This window comes from Notolepis coatsorum, assembly GCF_963971535.1.
Source record: "Notolepis coatsorum genome assembly, chromosome: 5".
Lineage (NCBI taxonomy): Eukaryota > Metazoa > Chordata > Actinopteri > Aulopiformes > Paralepididae > Notolepis > Notolepis coatsorum.
Window position 1 is genome coordinate 122,226,105 of NC_140169.1, and position 20,922 is coordinate 122,247,026.

A 20,922-nucleotide genomic window follows, 5' to 3' on the forward strand; every position below is an offset into this window, starting at 1 on the left:
TGTACAGTCCCCCCCCCCTCCACCCAACCTCCTCCAATGTACAGTTTCTTCGTCAAATGTATATGCTCTCTTTTTTAGACTCTTATTGTATCACAAACAATACTGTATTTGTAAATCTGGTATGTCATAAATGTATAGATGTAGCAGTATTATCTATCTGTATGTCAAGTATGTCATATATGTTATGATGAATTGAAAATGGGGGACCCTGATGTAAACAAGAGGAAAGTTTCTCTGGTCTGCAACTGCAACCCCTTAACAATTGTGTGTATTGAGATGTGCTGTATTGTACCGATTCTGCTCAATCAATATTTAACAGATTGCAGAATGGGTACAATACAGTACGGCTCAATACACACAATTGTTAAGGGGATGCAGACCAGAGAAAGACGTTTGTCTTGTTTACATCAAGGTCCCCCATTTTCAATTCATAGTGACATTTATGACATACACAACATTTATGGCATAGGGACATACATGACATACACAGGTATATAGTAATGTTACATTTGTGACATATACGATATGCAAATATACAGTACTGTTACCCATAGATCCTAACAGAGATTATGTACATTAGGGTGGGTGGGAGAAAAAATATACATACGGTGGGGAGAGAATATACAGTGGGGAGGAGACCGTCTACAGATACACCTGTGATGTTGCTACGGAGTTAAGCTAATAAAGGATACTCACAACCACAGCAGAGGACTCACATATTTGTACTGTGAAGTAACACGACAATGACAAATGTGTTGTTTCTGTTTTTCTTTTTGACATAGTTGCGGAACACGGAACAAGTTAACAACTCACCACGTCTACAGCCCCCGCATCATACTGTAGCCTAGCCAGTCTCTTGAAACACTGCTATCTTCAAACTTCCATCCTCTCGTAACTTTCTTTTGTTGGGTGGTGCCGCTCATCCTTTTCGTCTGAGAACACTGCGTGTGTTTTCTTTTTAGTGGCCGGCTTACTCCTTCCATTATCGTTATTATGCTGACGTTAGCTAATAACTATGTGTTGGGGATAATGGTTCCGCACGGACCATATTGTTTGTTACATTGCTGTCGGCAAACTCGCTCAGAGTGTCAACATAGTGTTGACATTGAGTTGATGTTAGCTGCTAGCTGGCTATCCAAATCCACAACAGCCAGGCAGCCAACCGTACAAAATACAGTCTCAGCCAATCACACCGATTTGTACAGTTAGTTAGCTCCACTCCATTGCGAAATAAAAGTTAGCCAGCCAGGACAGCCCGTATTAGCAAGCTACAGTTGCTAGGTAGCTAACCGTTAGCCAACCGAAGAACGGTAGCTAGCTAACGTTAGCCACAGCTTCAAAAACTAATTTCAATTATGTTATGAGCTATCAGCTAGCCAGCTAGATAACGTTAGAGAACGCCTCGTGTAGTAAACTAAAGTGAATAGTTTACTGGGCCATTGTTTAATGCTTCAGTGGTGTTAAAAGAGGACCTGCACGCTTGCTATCTTCGGTGCAAATGATACGGGTCTGTGACAAGACAGGTCTGTGAGGGGGAGGGCACTGTGAGCAGCGTGTGTGCGTCAAGCTCACGTTTGATTGGTTAGAATGGTCAAAATGCCCTACGCATCTACAAACATATTATACCAGGTAGCCAATTCCGTCAGACTCCAAATCAAATTGACGGAAAAAAAGATTAAAAAGACTGAAATCCGTCTGGAGACGGAACGCTTTAATGCATGGAGCTTATTTGACTATTCAAAATGATGTAGGTATTTGACTATAACTGATGGTTTTGTTTGTGTCAACTGCACTGATTCAGCCTAATGATTGATTTTTATGTATTCTATGTTCAATACATTTAACACATGGTTTGGATTTCATTATTTATTTGATAAATAATAAATAAATGGAAAACAGTCTTATTATGATTATTTGTTTAGTGAAGGTGAGAACCACAGAAGCCCTTTAGGCTACATTTTGAGTGAGCTTCACACTTTATTTTGGGTAGTTTGGTTGAAATATATGAATATAGATATGTCTTCAAATGCCTATCCCTAATACACGCACACACACACACACACACACACAACCTGAGTTCATGGATCCGGGGATCTGCTGCCGTGCTGCTACAAACATCTTGGCTGAGGTCTCCAAAAACTACAGACCAGAGAAAGAGGATCAGACAACAACAACAGCAGCAGCTTAATAGAGTATGCCAGTAACTGCTCTTACACAACCTCAGAGATGTGAATGTAATTGTTTTGTATGCAAAGTTGAAAGAAATGGTTCCATACCCTATTGACTTGCACTAGCGTTGCTAACAAATGCTAACTAGTGTTGCAAACAGGAGACAATATCTCAGACACGAAAGCACAGGTGTTGAAAACATTTTGAATGTCCTCTGACAGCCCAATGTCACTTAAAATATGTAAATAAAGTACTAATCGAACACAAGAAAAAGGTACATATTATACATTATGTTTTAGCCATAAGTAATATATTGCCGTATTTACGAAAGTGTACAATATGTACATATTACAAATAAGTACATATTACATATTCAAAAAATCTAAACTTTTAACATTTTCAGAAAACCTTTGAGTTCCCCTGCTGGGGAACAAACCCGGGGGGCTCACATGGGAGGCAAGTACCTTTACCTCACAAGAGGGACACACTTTTCCAATAACCTCGCCCTAACATTACATTAAACTAACCATAACCGTTGAACCCTAACCCTAGCTTTATATCGTAACCATAATCGTTAAACGTTAAAACGAACCATCATCATAGTACTACGGTGATTGTATCAGGGTGGGTGTCTTAAGTGGTCCGCACATGGCGAGCGACCGACATCGCCTGGCGATGCGATCGCCTGTCGCCTGGCGACAATCGCTTGGCCCCCCACACCAGAGGCGACCGTTCACAGGTATAATAAGCTATATGTGTCGCTCTGTCTAAGTTAGCTGGGGGGTGTTTCCCCCCGGGAGATATAGGAGGACGGACCGCCGGGACCGGATGTTAGGTTAGCAGGTAGCTGTGTTGTGCATTACGAGGGAATATTAACCTGTAAAACCCATATTGAGCTGGAATTAAACCACCATATACGAATACAACCTCTCCTCATTCTTCCTGACATTACTGCATGACTGATCGCTACAATACGTTCACTAGGCACCGATTGGACAAGTATTGTTATGCAGCTGCTGAGAGAGGATGTTTTGTCACGGAAGACGCTGTTTTGTTCTCAACCATAATTTCTTTGGACAATAAACCTTATAAACCACATCAGCTGCAGCCTGGACATTAAACTCTGTCAACATCCACAACTTCTTACCAGAGTATAAAAACACTAGTATCGTGGCGCACAAAACACATCGTGGCGCATTGTTCATTTATTAGTTAATGACAAGCGGCCACTATAGCTTCTCCAACTAATGTTATTTATTTAAATTGTTCCTGTTAACCCATTCTCCGCCAATACCGTGTTAAGGCGGGTTTCTCCGCCATGCGCTGTCTGCCAATCACGCCGTAAGAGATCAATATTTCATATTTTCGTCATGGTATTCATATTTCACCCACAGAGTCTTGGCTGATGCTGTCTGAGCCAGCACAACTCTGCAACGCTTCAATACTGCCACCTGGTGGCCGATCGGCGAGTTGCCAAACCGGAAGTGCCCGTTGGAGCTCGGTCCGTCCCCTAATTTCGTCCGGCCACTCGTTTATCGTCCCGGGGCTCAATACAGACACCGTGGATATGGATCTTTGCCATAACTCAATAATCAACATGATTTGGACGTGTATTAGTAATATACAAACCGGAAATGGATCGCATCGATCAACATCACATAATTGGGATCTGTTTGCTCCACTCTCATCGCCCAACGCTACGAGGAGACTGACGTGAGTTTCAGCGTTTTTCTTTATCATTTTCGATACAAACTGCTCTGATCAATATATCACCCATACTACATAAATCATTTAACGTCGGTCGTTGAATTATAAACGACCCCCCCCCCCCCCCCCCCGTAGATGATCAGTCATGACGTTTAGGACCATGTACAGTTGAATGTTGTAATATAGCATGGATCGGTATCAAACTGCATTTGATAATCTAATATATGCATTTATGCCTATATCTCACGTTCTATGAAATACTGCAGAAAACGATAAAAACATATTTATACTCTAGACGGTATTTTAGTATGAATGTGTGAATGAAAAAGTAAAACGTTCCTACATCCTGAACGATAGATAATTGATGTTGAATGGGCCATAGTAATGTCAATTTAGCAATACAATTTAAAAAGTTATAGCCCTGCAAAGAAGGTGAACATCTCCATAGACAAATAGCGCTGGCAGAGGATGGTTTAGGATGGTCAAAGTGGTGGCAGAGAATGGGTTAATAATAATGAACATAAGTAGCATGGTAATAATACGTAGGTTATTGATCAATGAATGTATCGATACATTAATGGTGTACAAATGATACACCAGTAGAACTTCTGTACTACTTCTACTGTAGAAGTCATGTTATTTCCTCATTGTCCTTGCTGTGTCGCCTGCCGTCGCCTCAAAAAATAGGATCGAGGCGATTTTTAGCCAGGCGACAGAAATTGCTGCGCGACTGTCGCTTCAAAATCTTCTGCCGTGTGGGCTGTCTCATTCATAACAATGGAGGCGATAGAAATCTGTCGGTCGGCTCGCTTAAAAAATCGGTCGCCTGGCAAAAACAGCCCGCCGTGTGCGGACCACTTTAGTCTAGTGGTGAGAGCACTCGCCCACGGCCACAATAATGTCTGGTTTGACTCCCGGTCACAGTGTTTGTTTTGGACTTTTGCAGATACGAAATGTAAAATATATTACTTAAATACAAGATGTAAATATATTACTTATGGTTATAACATAACATACATTCTGTACCTTTTTTCCTGTGGTCAATTAGTACTTTAAGTTACGTCTTATGATGAGACTGTGTTGCCTACAAGGGGGCTTGGTCAGTGATATGTTTTTATTAATTTCTTAATTTTTTTTAAACCTAAAAACATCTCTATTAACAGTAGTGGATTCGCTGCTTGACATGGTGAGAAGACTGATGCAGGAGAACACCTACCTGGGCTATCCTGGTCTTCTTCTGTTGGAACTGACAGAGCCTCAGTATTCTAGCACCCGACTCGTGGGTGAAATTCTGCTGGAAAGGGTGGAGCAGCTGTACCGTCTCTCCAAAACTGAAAACATAAAAACACGCGTCATCAACATCTCAGCCAGTCATCGAAGACACGTGTGTTTGGACGCTATTCTGTTTCCCCAAGTGAGTGGTTTTACCTGCACACAGACACCTGCCCGACCTCCAAAAGAGTGAGAGCGTTGACGATTACCGAGAGGGATTCAAACGCCATCTGCACCACACAGGAAACACAGGAAGAGGAGGACCAGGTCATCAGACCATCAGTTTTATGTAATGCTATGTTGTTCTCAACCTTCTTCATGCCAAGGACCCCCATTTGATTAGATTTGGTCTCATTTGAGAAGAAACTTGTTCCGTTCTATAGCTTTATCTATACAGTAGGCGAGGCGATAAGATTGGAGATAGTGAAACCTATGATTAGAGTAGTCACTCTTATGTATTCTCTCATGGGGATACGGTAATTCCTAGTGAATTAAATAGTGAAATTAAACTATTCCCTCATCAAAGACCCCTAATTTCACCGCTGATGTAGTAATAGTTGTCTTTCAGGGGTGTCTTACCTGTTTAGAGTGGTTGTCCACCATACTGGAGGAGTCATCAATCGCCAGACAGATCTGGTACTCTCTCTTACTCGGCTTGGTTCTCCTCAACCAGATCTTGTCTTTGCGGAACTGACTCGCGATGTAGGGGATGACTTTCCTCATGTTCAGACGCTTCCCCGTGCGGAAGTCCCCCCTGTTGGAGGAGCAGAGATGTCAGGATGTGGTGAGGAGGTCGAACCGGCAACTAAATCCCAGGTGTAATCAGGCAGGGGACTAGGTTCTTACTCGACCCGCCACAGTGGCAGGTGAATAAAAAAAATTCACACTTCATTTCTACAAGCCAAAATGGTTTCTTTTAAATATACAATTTGTTTAATAGATTTCCCCTGCCAAATGGCTGGGTGGAATTGGCATACAGTACATAACTTTCACTTTATATGTATATGTTGTGTCTGTCCACTATGTTTGTTAATTTGTCACCCCCCCCCCCCCCCTATGTAAAGCGACCTTGGGTCCTCTGAAAGGCGCTATATAAAACAAAGTTCCATGTCCAACCTCAGTTGTAATACAGCACATTGTCCAAAAGCAGAATGCATCACACTAGTTAGTACATCACACTAATACATCACCCTAGTACATCACACAACAGCTCTCCACTGTTCAAAGCGCACTAACATTGGAGTTATGCACAGACAATTATCATGGCTTCCGGTTGAGAAACGTCTGCAATCCTGTCTCATTACTTTTCTCAGAAATGTTCAAGTTGTCAAAAAACCACAGTATTTTTATGATCATATAGTTTACATAAGAGAGGAACATGACCATATGACTAGACAAGCTACGTCAGGCCATCTAATGGCACCTAAACCGAGAACAAATCTACTAAAATCTTCTGTGACTTACAGAGCTATCATGGAATGGAACTCATTGCCAAGCTACTTAGCTGAAATAGAATCCAAGGCTACCTTCAAGAGGAAGTTAAAGTGCCATCTGCTGACGAGCATGCACTGAGCCATTATGGCATAGAGGTGAAAACCAGTTGACTGTTGATTGTGTTTAAGTTGATGGCGGTGAGTGCTGCTCAGGAAGCACTATTTGTTTGATTTTAGTTATTTTATTTGAATGCTTTTTGCTGGTGGATATTTTGTACAATACAAAACAACTGATGTTGATAGTGATGTAATTGATGATGTGACTGATGTTGATGTTGATGTAATGTATTGATGTTGATGATGATGTAATGTATTGAATGTTGTTGTACATTTGTGTGTGCCGGACCCCAGGAAGAATAGCTTTTGCCTAGTGCAAAAGCTAATGGGGATCCTAAATAAACATAAACACTAATACATCACACTAGAACATCACACTAATACATCACCCTAGTACATCACACTAATACATCACACTAGAACATCAACTTTTCAACTTCACACCCACGAATAGCCTCTCACACACCAGCAGCAGTCATGTCACACACAGTATCAGGGTGCTGCTGTACTGACCTGAGCTTGGCAGCCTGAGTGGGCTCCAGAATGAGCCGGAGCTGCTCACACAGCTGCTGGGACAGAGCCGAGGTCAGTGTCTGGTACTGGTGCCACATGGCCGACGCCGCGCTCTCCTGGAACAGGGGACGCATCAAACACAAAGTTAGAGAGGAGGGGAAAAAACTAAAAACAAAAACATCAACATGGATCTAAGATTAGGTGAGTATTCCCAAAGCGCTCTCACTTCCTCCCGATCTCCTGGAGCCTGTTTCTGCCAGGCTTCCAGCTGCAGCTCCATCTCTCTTCTGATCTCCTCTGGGTCCTGATCAGGCTTCTGTGTACACGTACACACACGTACACAGTGTTTATTTATGTCCACATGAACAGAAGTACAAGGAGGCCTCATACAAAGGACATAAACAATGCGAGTGCAGTCAGAAAATTATGAAAGAACAGTCAGGTACAAGGTGCATGGACGGCAGAATCATGGGAAAAGGTAACAACGTCTCCTCCAAATTGAGCGGCTTCCTATAATTGCTGATACTGAGCAGTACCTGGCTAACTGCTTGGCCTTCCTTTTGGGGAGATCGGCTATTTGTAGGCCCCTCACAACCAACTTGTGCACATGCCCTAGGCTGCCAAAGATAAAAACTAGGAGTTTACATCTATAGCCTAGCTGTGAGATGGTCTGCTGTAGCTGTTGGTATTTCAGCATGTTGGTTAGGAAGGCTTCTTCTAAGCTGTAGTCAAAAGTACAGCCAACCTCAAGAATGGACACCTCCCTAAGGTGTTCATTTACCACAAATACATCAGGGGTGTTAGCTGTAATATTAGAGAACACTGAATCATCATTGCACAGGTTGAACATGCTTGGCTTCACAGTAGAATGCTTAAACAGCGTGATGGAGGACCTAAAAATAAGAGATATCTTTCGCTATCAAATCTACTATTCTGTCATGCCTACTTATGTAGAGGCCCCTGTATACATGGCAACCATTTAAGATGTGGGACATGGTTTCAGCTATTTGGTTATTGTCATGATGAATACAGTGAGGAGCATGACTGCCTGGAAACCAGGTGGAGAGATTCAGTTTAGATGGTAAGACCTGTAATCTCGCTTTCAGAGTAAAGATAACAATGCACTCATCTATGGCAACATTTTTTAACACAGAGTGAGAGACAGAATGGTCCGCAGCAGGGAGACACGCAATCTTCCCCTGCAGTCTCAACTCAGTCCATTGTTCCCGCTGTCTTTGCTGTTGTGCCCACAGGAGGCGACCTCGGGCATTAGTCAGTGGAAGTTGGTGATCCATTCCACACACAGACATAGATACTGGGGTCAGATATAATATTCTCTGAGACAGCCACTGCCTCAGAGTTAGACCCCACCCACTCCAGGGTAACATCAGCCCAGCAACACATGTCATTATGGTCCGGCCAGTCTGACCACACACCGAAGCCAGGAGAGCGACTGTCCAGCTTTCCATTCGGCTTTCTCTTGAAGCCTAGGAAGTTAGGGTCCGAACCACACGCCAGGGGGACCTTACATCTTTTTAGGTCCAAGAAAAGAGAAGAACGGGCGAGCGTTCTCACATACTGGTCGTCACTGTTCAGCATATTCAACAGATGGGAGAGCCGTGTAGCAATATATGCCCATTCAAAATTGGGAACACCCAGACCACCCTCACGTTTACTGTGAAATATAATGTTGCGTGTTGTGTGTGTGTTGAGGCCAGTCCATTGTCTCACTAGGTGTACGGTTTTATTAGTCAAATCATGTAGTGATTTTCGTGGAATATGTACATTGGGGAACAGATGTTGTACTTTGGCCAATGCCATTACTCTGATTGCCTCAAGTTTCATGATGAGTGGAAGTGGCGATGCATGAATTAAATCAAGTCTGCTGGTGTATTCAGAGATGATTTCATCTACCTGTTCTTTCCACTCACCTGCCACATTAAACTTGTGACCCAGGTATGTGTATGTCTGATGACGTGAATAGACTGTAATTGGTTTATTGCTAATTGTGAATGCAGGTATTGTGTCTGTGTTTGAGTGATACCAACGGTTTCCCCCACTCCGCCTTTCATAAAATACTGCACATTTTGAATCCTTAACCTCTAATCCAGACCACCCACACACACACACACCCACACACCCACACACACACACACACACACACAATTCTGATGAAGAGTGCTCAACGGTCTGACTATAGTATGGATGCAGTCTTATGCACATCTCAAGGGCCAGTCTCTGTACCTGCAGTGTGTCCATGAACAGCTCTGGGACCGTGTGAATGGTGGACTCACTGCTCCTCTCAGGTCGAGCTTCATCATCGGGACCTCGTCTCTCCTTCTGCCTGTCCTCCTCCTCCTCCTCTCCCTGCCTTTGGGTCTCCATTTCTCCACTGTCCAGTCCTGTGGAGGGAGAAATGGCACAGACAGGCACATAATGGCACAGGCGCCTCACCACCACCGCTAGGTGCATCGAGAGGAGATGGGAGTGGATGAATGGAGGAATGGCGCACCTTTTTTAGACGCTCTGGAGGAGTCTAGCTGCTCTGGCTTCATATCCTGAGCATCAACCGCCTGTAGGTCCTCTTCCTGTTCCTCCGTTTCCATGGCAACATCCTCATCTTCCTGATCCTGGTCCCGCTGAGGTCCAGCCGGTTGCTGCTGGTCTGTGTTGGCTACATCTGTACGCAGCAACGCCAGAGGCTCTGTTAGCATTCCTTATTCAGTGTCCTCATGACGTGTGATGCCGGCCAATAGGGCGCAGCGCCACATCTCATTGGCCACGGTTGTCATTTAACGATAATCACCCGCTAGTTCATTACAATCACCTGTTGTTTGCCGACCAAGATGTCTGCGATGGAATACTGTGAATAGTATCCCATGAATACATAGGCATGACTACGTTGATGATTGGAATACTTGTGTGACAAGAACTGTAGTTAAAATAACCAAATTCCAGTGATTGAGTAAGTGGTGTATTCGAAGGCCATTATTACTGACCGTATGTCTGGGTGTCGTAGGCCGTCTCTCCCTGTTTGATGTGTTCATAGAGGTCGGACTCCTGCTGGGCTTGGCTCTGGCTCTTGTCCTGCGTTCTGTCCTTACAACTCTCTACTGTACGCAAACGCTTGTTGATGCGCTCGTTGTTGTCGCCTGTCGACCGTTCGTTGTCCGCTTGACCAGGTTTCCTCTTGAAGCTCTGCAGTGAGCATCGAAAAGCATAAGTAAATCACTTTGTATCAAAAAAACAGTAGGATTTGAAACATCCTTAATGCTTAATATCTCAGCGTCTGTAGATCGCCAATGCTCCCAAAAAGGCCAAACCCACCTGAGTCTTGCTCTGGGTCTGTTTCTGTGAGGCCATTCTCGCCGTGAGCTTTGACTGATGCCCCTCTGACTGACTGGCGTCAGCTGCTCCACTGCCATGCTCCTAGCAAACAGAGACACCAGTGTGTATGTGAGAGAGTGAACGTGGAGGTGATATTCCAGTGGTCGTGTTTTCATATAAAAAGTGATTTGTTAACCTTTTTTACTTTTTTATAGTATCTTTCCCTTTTAACACTTTCGCGGCCACTTGGATCACTCAAATCACTCTAGATGGCCAGCATTTCTAAACAGACTTGCATAGTCCGTGGGGCTGTTTGTAGAGCTAAATATATACTTTATAGTATTGCTATCTGTCCATTCTCATTGTCAATTGAGACCATAAACCGTCCCTTCAAAATGGCTTAAAGAAATTTTTTTTCATCAATACGTTCTCATTTTATAGCATCTTGACTATAAGCGTTATAAGGGATTTCGGCTAGTATATTTCCTGGAAGGCGAGATACAGGCCGCTAAGCTAATAACGTTAAATCCAATGGCATTTCGGCACTACAGAAGCTACAGTTAAAACTCAAACTGCATATGATCGGTATTCATGGTCCACCATGAATGCATAAAAGGGGGGGGGGGGGGGGGGAGACGTCGTTTCTGATGATTGATTACCAATAACCGCGTTAGCCTCAGTAGCCACATTCGCTGATCGGGTGGATGGCTATCATAACAAGCCCTGATCAGCATGTAATTTACGTGAAAAAGATCTTACCGTGGGCCGGTTGGATCCCCCAAAGGATTTCCCAGTTATCGATCGCCATCTGGTAGATCGATATGTCCATTGGCTGATGATATATTCCTTTACTGCACACTGAAATCCGCGTCCCAAAACGTATTCCAAGCTACAGGCTATAGGCATCGCTTCATGTTAGCAGAAAACTACATTGGCGGTCCAGAAAAAACAAGACAACTTCTGCCACAGGGAACACTGCATTATCGAGATAGCGCCACTAAGAGGATCTGGCCGGTAATGCACTTTTTCGAATTCAAAGAGTAGGGTACTTCTGCAGTGCTGCTCGGTGACATCGAGTAGGTTATTACAATGGAATAAAAGCCAAAACAACCTTGCCACGGACATGTCCGTGGTTGGTCCTCAACCGTTGGATTCGAAACACGGATTTATCCGTGGTCGGGCGCCATTGTGTTAATCTAGAATATTCTATATTATAATGTATTACCACTGATCCTGTTACTCTTTAAAAATATGTTGCTGTTTGTAAAGGGCACTGTGCTGTAAATGTGCTCTATAAATAAAGTTTGAACGACTGATTGATTGATTGATTGATGCCATACCTCTTTAGCCTGGTCTCTCTCGGACGCCTCCCCTGCCAGCTCCACGGCCGTCTCACTCTGGACGTTCTCCTCTCCGGTCTGAGCGTCTGTGTTGTGCTCCTTCCTCTCTGCTGCCTCTGGCTGCTCCTCATCCTCGCCCGCCCCCTCATCCTCCTCCTGTGGGATGATGTGCGACGGAAACAGAAAAGGTTAAACAACTGATAGAAAAACAACGAGGTGTGGATGAGCGTAGTGAGCCGTGCTGTGAAACGAAACACATACTTTGGGCTTCTGGCCTTTGTCGTTTGGAATGGCCAGATCCTCCTCTTTTCCTGCTTCTTGTCCTTTATCCTTCTCCTCCTCCTCTTCGTCTTTCACAGCAGACTCCTGGTCCTCCTCCGCATGCTCTCCTCCTCCCTCCTCTTCCTCCTCAGTCTTGGGCTCCTGGCCGTTCTCCTCTCCAGGTTGGTCCTCGTCCATCTCCTCCTCCGGTCCCTTCTCCTCTCCATCTTGCCCTCCTTCCTCCTTCTCATCCAGGCCTGCGGGCTTCTCCTCTATGTCAAACGGATTCTCCTCTGAAGGGAGGAAATGGGTCATTAGGCTCCAATAACGACAATCTCTAACCTGGTCTTGCTTTGCCCAGACCTTTCTTCAACCTTCACATAGTGCTGTATCCGTGCAGAAGTTAGGTCTGGCAGAAACTATTAGCATGGAGGACTATTATTTAGTCAATTTGTGTGCTGATTTTATGCCTATGTTCATTTTATACTAATTGCTGTGGTGCATTGTGGTGTGCATTGAAATGTCTGTAAAGTCTCGACGACATTGAAAATGAGGGTGACCTCAATTGTAATCTTGAGAATAAATAAAAGGTTGACTATAGTGAAAATAGTTATATAATAATTGTGTATTTCTTCAACCAATCCCAATTATACAATGCCAACCTCGAGGAGGCGAGGGACTGTACAAAACAGTGAGGAAGGAGGAGGAGAATTCCAACCGAGAGAGACAGTCAATTGGAGCGTTATACCCGCAAGCAATCCAAAACCTTTAACGAGCCCCTGATCCCAAGGTCTCACCGTCTCCTTCCCCCTCGTCTCCGGCCTGGTCGTCGTCCTCGTCCAGGTTGAGCTCCTCTGGCAGGTCCATGGCCTCCGGGTCGGGCTTCTTCTCCTGCTTCCCGTGGTAGGGGTCCACCTCGTTCTCATCAAACTCCCTCTGAGGGAACAGTGGGGAGAACGTTTAGACGCCACACGGCGACAGGATGAAGAGAGATTTGGTCGAAAAAAGAGTCAAGGGTTTATAGATGTTTGTTAAGTAAAACGTTACCTCATCCCCTTGTTCGTTGATCTTCTCTTCCTCATTTCTCATTTCTTCATCTTTGTCCTGATTCTTCCCATCATCTTTATTGGGGTCTGCAGCGTCCAAGTTGTCGTCTTTGGCAACCAGTTCAGATTCTCCCTGAGGAATATCACCAGCACATACTTCAAGCACACAGTGCACAGTGATGACCTTTGAACTACTGTAATACACAAGTAATATGAATATAGCCCCAAGCGGAAGTCTCCACCGTTGCGGCCACAGAGTTTCTGTTTTAACACGATAACTCGAATAGCTTTCATTCTAATCTTTAAAAATGTGTTGTGCATCTCGGAATAACATTCTTCACAACGGATCATCGCCCACCCCTGGCCAGGGTAAATGCTGCATATACGTATTTAAAAACTGCTTTTTATTAATTGGAAATATTTCCACTACTTCTCCAATTTATACTCTAGGGCCCTCATTCATCAATGTGTGCGTAGAACATGTTCTATTTCCACACGTAAGCACGGAATGTAGAACCAGTGTACGCACAGGGAAGTCGGGATTCATCACACGTGCGTACGCAGGCTCTACGCACACCTGTCATGATGAATCCCACCTTGGCTCTGCGCCGAGGCTCGTGCACACTTTCACGTATTTGCATACCAGAAACGCCCCGATTAAAATATATACGGTAATGGAATACACCCATGAAATGTGGAAAAATTGACTAAGCCGAGGGAAGCGTGTCATGAGACAGGCTGACAGACGTGTACACTTACGGTGATGTCGGATATGATATCTATTAACCATTGCTGCCTGGGCAGCGCAAACACTAATAAATACAGCGCTGGAATATGACTGCCTTTTCCCGTGTTGTTTGATTAATACCCAGGGATTAAAGTTCTCCTCAATTTTATTCCAAATCGCGATGGATCTCCCGTCAATTTTCTACCTGCTGCATATGATTTCTAGAGGCATACTACAATCTATTTTGATGTCAGTATTGGGTAGCCTATATATAAACAATAATACGAGAGCATATACAAGAACAATGAATCTCACTGCATGTATGATGTAGCCTGCCTTTCAATACATGAACTTGAATTCCATCATGTTTGTGTGCGGGACTCACAAGGCTGTTGTCACAATGGGTGGTACCGCCCGGTACAGTAATAATAACAGTCCACACAATATCACGATCCATGCCATAGCCTATGTTCTATTAGGACATGATCTGTGACGACAAATGTTCTAGAATGTTTGATTAAGATATCATACTCTGACAGCATGCCTATGATCAACAAAAACGCGAACTTGAATCCCATCATATACATAGTCTGTCCACTATCTGGTGTCATTGCAATGCGTTTTCTATTCTTTCTTATACAGTGAAAAGGGGGAAGAACACTATATTCATATGACTTGTATTCTGCTTACAGCTTCGAAATTCCACTTGTTTCGTTTAACGTAAAGCCTTTTAAATATAATCAAAACGTTCCCGTGTTTCTGCGGTCTGCGCAAAATAATAACGAGTTGAGCTTTATGATGAATTGAAAATGGGGGACCCTGATGTAAACAAGACGAAAGTCTTTCTCTGGTCTGCATCCCCAATTAACAATTGTATGTACTGAGCTGTACTGTACTGTACCCATTCTGCAATCTGTTAATAAACTTTTCAATCAATCAATCAATCAAGCTACGCGGAGCGCAGTCAGTCAGTAGCCTACACCCCGTATATTCCAATAACGCTATATAAACCATGCTGCATTCATTCTGAGAGAAAGATCTATTATTCCAAATGCTATTTATAGGGTTTTGACCATAATTACACTACTGTTGCTATTTTACAATGAACTATAATGAACTACGGTTCGTACAGAACATGCCAGTGTTATTATGCACAGAAGCTCATTTCCTTGTTGTAATAATATATTCTACCACTGGGCGCCAGGTACGCATGGTCTGACCTGTGCGTAGACGTAAGCACGGAGTCAAGTTCAAGTTGAAATTGATGAATCCCACTCTTTGCTTAGAAATGATCGTACGCACAGGGTAAGCACAAATCTGTGCGTAGAACACGTTGATGAATGAGGGCCTAGGTGTTTAAGCATAGCAAAGCTCTTTCAAGATCTAAGTTAATGTTCTCTTTTTTTTCTTTTCTCTGATTTTTTGAGGTTCTCTATTCAGTTCAATACCTCTCTATTATTCTTGGGTTACTATAAATTACACAAGTTCTTATAAAATGTAAGTGATTATGGTATGATAATTGAAGCTTATTTTTAGTCTTTATTTTAATTTTATTTTAATTTGTATTTAACAGGAGAGTGGCCAAGCCACAGTTGACATTCTACTTATGGTAGAATTTAGAATGTTAGATCCTATGGTATACATAGGAAAGTTAAGGATAAATGGCTCATTCTGGGCTATCCGATGGTTTAAGGGAGGGAGTTATACGCGAAGGTTGTGTCTATGGAACACAGTCCTGTACGACTCTCGGAGGGAGGGGGGATTAGGGGTTTATTATTTGTATATATGTATGTTTTTAAGCTCGGCTCTCAACGGGACCTCAATAGTTGGATGTATATCTATTGTAGATTCGCACTCCAGAAGCATTACCAACAACTACACAACAACATGTATAGATTATGGCTAGTTTGAATATAATGATCTGGAACACTGGGGGAATAAATAATCAACACAAACGCAAAAGCGTACTCACACTGATGAAAAACGAACAGGTTGACGTGGCTCTGCTAAGCGAAACGCACATTTTAGGGAAAGACATAGCTACGTTAGCGGACAACACATACCATAACATTAGTCACTCTTCCTATGGAACGAGAACTCGTGGAGTTGCCATAGTCGTGAAACGGAATATTGAATTGAAGGGAGTATGGTCTGATGCAGATGGTCGGATAACTATAGCTAAGATTGTACACAAGAACAGGAAAATAGCGTTGGTAGCGGTATACGCCCCAAATTTGTTCGAAGCGAATTTCTTCACTACACTTACCAGATCAATGTTAGACCTTCCCGAATACTCATTTATAATTGGTGCGGATTTTAATGCCATTTGGGATCCAGGGATAGATAAATCTTATCCCTCCTTTTCCAACGAACAGAAAAATTCATCTAATGCATTAAAGGATTGGTCGAAGAATACAGGTGTAAATGACCTATGGCGATCACTCAACCCCACGACCCGGAAGTACTCTTGTCGATCTGCGAGACATAACACATTATCCAGAATAGATTATGTTTTTGCATCCCCGAGACTATTTGATAACTATGATGTGGAAATGATACCCAATGCATTATCAGATCACTGTTATTTACTCCTAAAAAGGATCATTTGGTATACTATCATCCCGAGCCCCAAGATGGCGATTTAACTCGATGCTGCTTAATAACAAGGAATTCATTACACAATTCAAAGAAGCTCTTTCAGTATTCCTACGGGAGAATGCGAATTCGGTGCAGGACCCCAGAATGTTATGGATGTCGGTAACATATGTCTAAACTGAACACTGTGACCTCTTTTTTTACTTCTAATTTTTACTATGTTTTTATTTCATACTTATCTTGTCATGCACAGTCTCTGGAGCGCAACAGTAAGAAGCATTTTGTACAAAAGTATTCTGTACTTCTGTATGACAACTATTAAAGAAACTTGAAACTTGAAACTTGAAAGGGAATGATCAAGGATTTCACCGATAGCTTTTCATCCAAAATACGCAAGAATCGATGCTCAAAACTGGCTGAACTGGAAACGCTTTACGCTACGTTATTTACTTCTTTACAATACAACGACTCGGTTCGACCGGAAAATCAATTTAATGTACTAAAAAAAGAGATTAACGCCATATATAAACAACAATCTGAAATACAAATACGTAGCACAAGACAACAGCAGTACTCTCAAGGTTCTAAACCAAGTCACCTATTAGCTATGCGATTAAAAGTTAACGCAAAATTTGCAGATATAACTACCATTAAAGCACAACAAGGACTTGTTACAGACCCTAAAAAAATAAACGCGACATTCAAAAAGTTCTACTCCAACTTGTATAAATCAGAAACGATCTTCGATCAAAACAAAATGGACACATATCTTAATCAAATTAACCTCACTAAACTTTCAGAGGATGACGCTAAACAGTTAGAAACACCGATCACACTAGAGGAACTCAGGAAGGCCATATCCGAAATGCAAAGTGGTAAGGCCCCTGGAAGAGATGGTATCCCACCAGAAATGTACCTCTCATGTTGGGACATAATTGGACCCCTATTACTTAATATGATTTTACACTCAGTCAAGGAGGGGAACTTCCATAAGAACAACAATATTGCACTCATAACAGTCCTCCTTAAAAAAGACAAAGACCCCACAGAGTGCGGTAGTTATAGACCCTTAAGCCTCCTCGGAACCGACATCAAACTGTACTCTAAGGTATTAGCCATCAGACTTCAAAAGCATATGACGTCTTTAGTTCATCCGGATCAAACTGGCTTCATAAGAGGCCGCTTGATCACTGATAACATAAGACGATTACTACACGTACTAGATGCCAACAAGGACGACACCACACCTAAGGCGATGCTGTCCCTGGATGCAATGAAAGCTTTTGACAAGTTGGAATGGTCGTATCTATGGGCAGTATTAGAAAGGATGGGGTTAGGAAAAGGATTCATTGATATGATTAAAGTATTATACAAAGACCCATCAACCATGATCACAACAGGTATAATCACCTCCGAAATCTTTCCGGTATCACGCTCTTCTAGACAGGGTTGCCCTCTAGGTCCCGGACTTTTCGATTTATTATTAGAACCTTTAGCACAATATATAAGACAATCCCAATCCATAGAACCAATCGTAATCAAGGGCACACAACATAAAATTAGTTTATATGCGGACGACGTAATATTGTTTATGCAAAACCCCAACACCGCAATGCCTCATCTTCTCAAGTTGATTGAGTACGTTGGCGATTTATCGGGATTTAAGACAAATTGGCCGAAGTCGGCTTTCCTTCCACTTAACGCCCCTGCAAAAAAAAAATATAACCCTCCCAGAAGAGATACCGATGGTTAAACACTTTAGATGTTTAGGAGTGGAAGTATTCCCTACCATAAGCCAAACGGTGAAGCACAATTACATAAAAATCCAAAATAAAATCAAATACGACTTTGACAGGTGGTCGAAACTTAAAAACTCAGTACAGGCACGGGTATCAATAGTTAAGATGGACGTCCTACCTAGAATCAACTTCATCAGCTCAATGCTACCGTTACCCCCTCCAGATGGTTACTGGAAAAAATTACACTCTTCTGCATACAAATTTATTTGGAATAACGTATAAAAAGATCCACTGCACAGAGAAACAAAGCCGACGGAGGTATGGCATTTCCAGATTTTTTCCACTATTTTAAGGCGTACACTTTAAGACCACTGACAATATAGAAGACGTTAGAATATAACGCTGAATCTTACCGTGGCTTCCTCGCGCCGCTGGCAGATGAGCGTGGAACAGAATTTTTTCTATTATGGGATGGAGAAATGCCCGATCCATTTCCAGGTTGTATAATAGTATATACGTCCAAATCATGTTGTTTTTTCGAGTTATTTGCACCGATCGATGTTCACTGTGTCAATACGGAGTCTCTCTAACGATAGCGAGTGCCCGGACCACATATGGATGAGCACTACCGGTTCAAAGGTTAATTTCCGGCTGGCGATCTGCCGATCGGCCACCAGATGGCGCTCTTGAACCGCTAGAGAGTTGAGTGGAGCTTTGCACTGTGTCTCAGGGCTCCGGAAAGGAAATATGATTTCGATGACAGATTTTTGAAATATTGACATCAAAGACGAGTTACAGCGTCTTCGGCAGAATGAGCATGGCTAGGAATGACGTGTAAACTCGTTCCCGGCGATCATAGTGTTAAAGATACCAATTGTACACCACAGATACCACAAATTCTTCTATGAAAGAGAGACATCGAGAGGTTTTGTATCAGATTTTTATCATCAATTACTAACGTCCTTGTATGAAACCCTCCACTTAGAATCAGTCTGGAGGAGGGATATACCAGACCTGGAAATAGATTTTGATTGGCAAGAAGCCTGGGCAAATGTTCGACTTGCATCAAGGAACCCGGACCATCAACAAATCAATCTTAACTATATTCATAGGACATACTTGACTCCTATAAGAGTGAACAGAATGGGTCTTAAACAAGACTCCAAATGCTCCTTATGTACAAATGGGGACGAGGGGACATTTATGCACATGTACTGGGACTGCCCACCAGTTAAGATATTCTGGAAAGAAGTGACCCAGCAATTATCAAATATCTTAACTCTGAATATACCTGTACACCCCTCTGTATTACTGCTGAATGATGTTTTTGAGTATGCAGTACCTATACAGCTAAAGAGATTGGTTTTATCTGGTATCACAGTGGCTAAAAAGCTGATGGGCAATGGGGGGTCCGGGAGGGGGGGGTACGAGCTAGAGCATATGTGTGTAGGGTATTAGATAGCAGGTATTAGGGGTATATCCTGTATAAAACAATGAACTAAATGGTGATTTCATTGGATGTGCACTGTTAATTAATGCTTGTATATCTTATCTTGTGTTGTCATGTTTGTTTATGTTTGTTTAAAAAAAAAGAAAAAAATACAAAAAAAGAAGAAAAAAATGTGTTGTGCACATTCCTGACCCCTAGATGAAAAATACTTGGTTTTGGTGACCCCATGACCTTTCCTCTAGTCTAGCGCCACCATCCGACCAAACATTCATATCCTACTTGTGAACAGCTTTCATTCAAACCTTTCATGACCCCAGCGCCACCATCAGGACACATTTAAATGTTCACATTAATTTATCTCCTGATCGGTTAGTCATACAGTCATGAAGCTGGTATCCAGAGATGCGTCTACTCATGCACAACAACTTTGCCATAAAGAGCTATGAAGTCCGCCATATTGGAATATGGAAAAACACTTTTTCCCCTACTCCCCCTAGCCTGTTCATGTGATTCTCACGTGAGACAAACATGTTTGCCTTACAATAGCAAGGAGGCCTTCTGGCCTCATGGTTGCTCTATTCTCATGAAACTAAAAACATGAACTACTCCTCAAAGGCTCGGATTAGAGGCATGGTCAAGAGGTGGATTGAGAATCCGGGCTGTGGGATAGTCACGACAGCACATAGTTGTTTGTTAGATTTATACTGTATTTACCTGATCCATGCCTTGGCCAGACTCCTCTTCTTTGTCGCTGCCTTCCTCCTCACCATCATCTTCATCATCCCCCCACATTCTCTCATCCAGGGTGTCTGTCTGGCCCTCACCCAGGTCTCCCATCTTCTTATCCAGCTCATCCTTGTCCTCCTCCTCTTCGTCCGACTCATCATCATCATCACCTACAAATGGACAAAAAGAAAATACGTTGAGGACTGACCCAAGGAGAGCTTGGTTGGTTGACTTGTTTGTTGGGTTGTTAACTCGCGTGTGCTCATGTGCATCAGTGGCGTAACTCTGTCGATAGTTGTGCGGGGGACATATTTGGGGGCGTGGTGAGTGACGTCGCAGGGGGGGGATAGGGGGGGTGCCCTCTACCTAGATTTTTTTTTTCTTTTTAATACCAGGTGTGCAATACCGCATTTTCCCAGGCGGTGGCGCCATTTCTCCATGTAAACGACACACTGAGCTCATACAGAAACAAGCATTTCAAAGTATTCTGTATTTTGTTG

At 42.9% G+C, this 20,922-nt stretch overlaps 1 protein-coding gene across 1 annotated transcript in view; it reads right to left on the reverse strand.

The window, feature by feature from the left end:
* Positions 1-20,922, reverse strand: part of mdn1 (midasin AAA ATPase 1) — a 113,002-nt gene that overhangs the window by 2,878 nt on the left and 89,202 nt on the right. The window contains exons 86-100 of the mRNA XM_084313776.1: positions 20,411-20,592; positions 13,187-13,318; positions 12,937-13,075; positions 12,140-12,432; positions 11,879-12,034; positions 10,539-10,640; positions 10,211-10,409; positions 9,724-9,891; positions 9,456-9,613; positions 7,438-7,527; positions 7,212-7,327; positions 5,728-5,902; positions 5,305-5,378; positions 5,093-5,207; positions 2,073-2,139 (exon numbers count right to left, since the gene is read on the reverse strand). Coding sequence (XP_084169902.1) covers positions 2,073-2,139; positions 5,093-5,207; positions 5,305-5,378; positions 5,728-5,902; positions 7,212-7,327; positions 7,438-7,527; positions 9,456-9,613; positions 9,724-9,891; positions 10,211-10,409; positions 10,539-10,640; positions 11,879-12,034; positions 12,140-12,432; positions 12,937-13,075; positions 13,187-13,318; positions 20,411-20,592 — 2,166 coding nt within the window. The remainder of the gene's footprint in view (positions 1-2,072; positions 2,140-5,092; positions 5,208-5,304; positions 5,379-5,727; positions 5,903-7,211; positions 7,328-7,437; positions 7,528-9,455; positions 9,614-9,723; positions 9,892-10,210; positions 10,410-10,538; positions 10,641-11,878; positions 12,035-12,139; positions 12,433-12,936; positions 13,076-13,186; positions 13,319-20,410; positions 20,593-20,922) is intronic.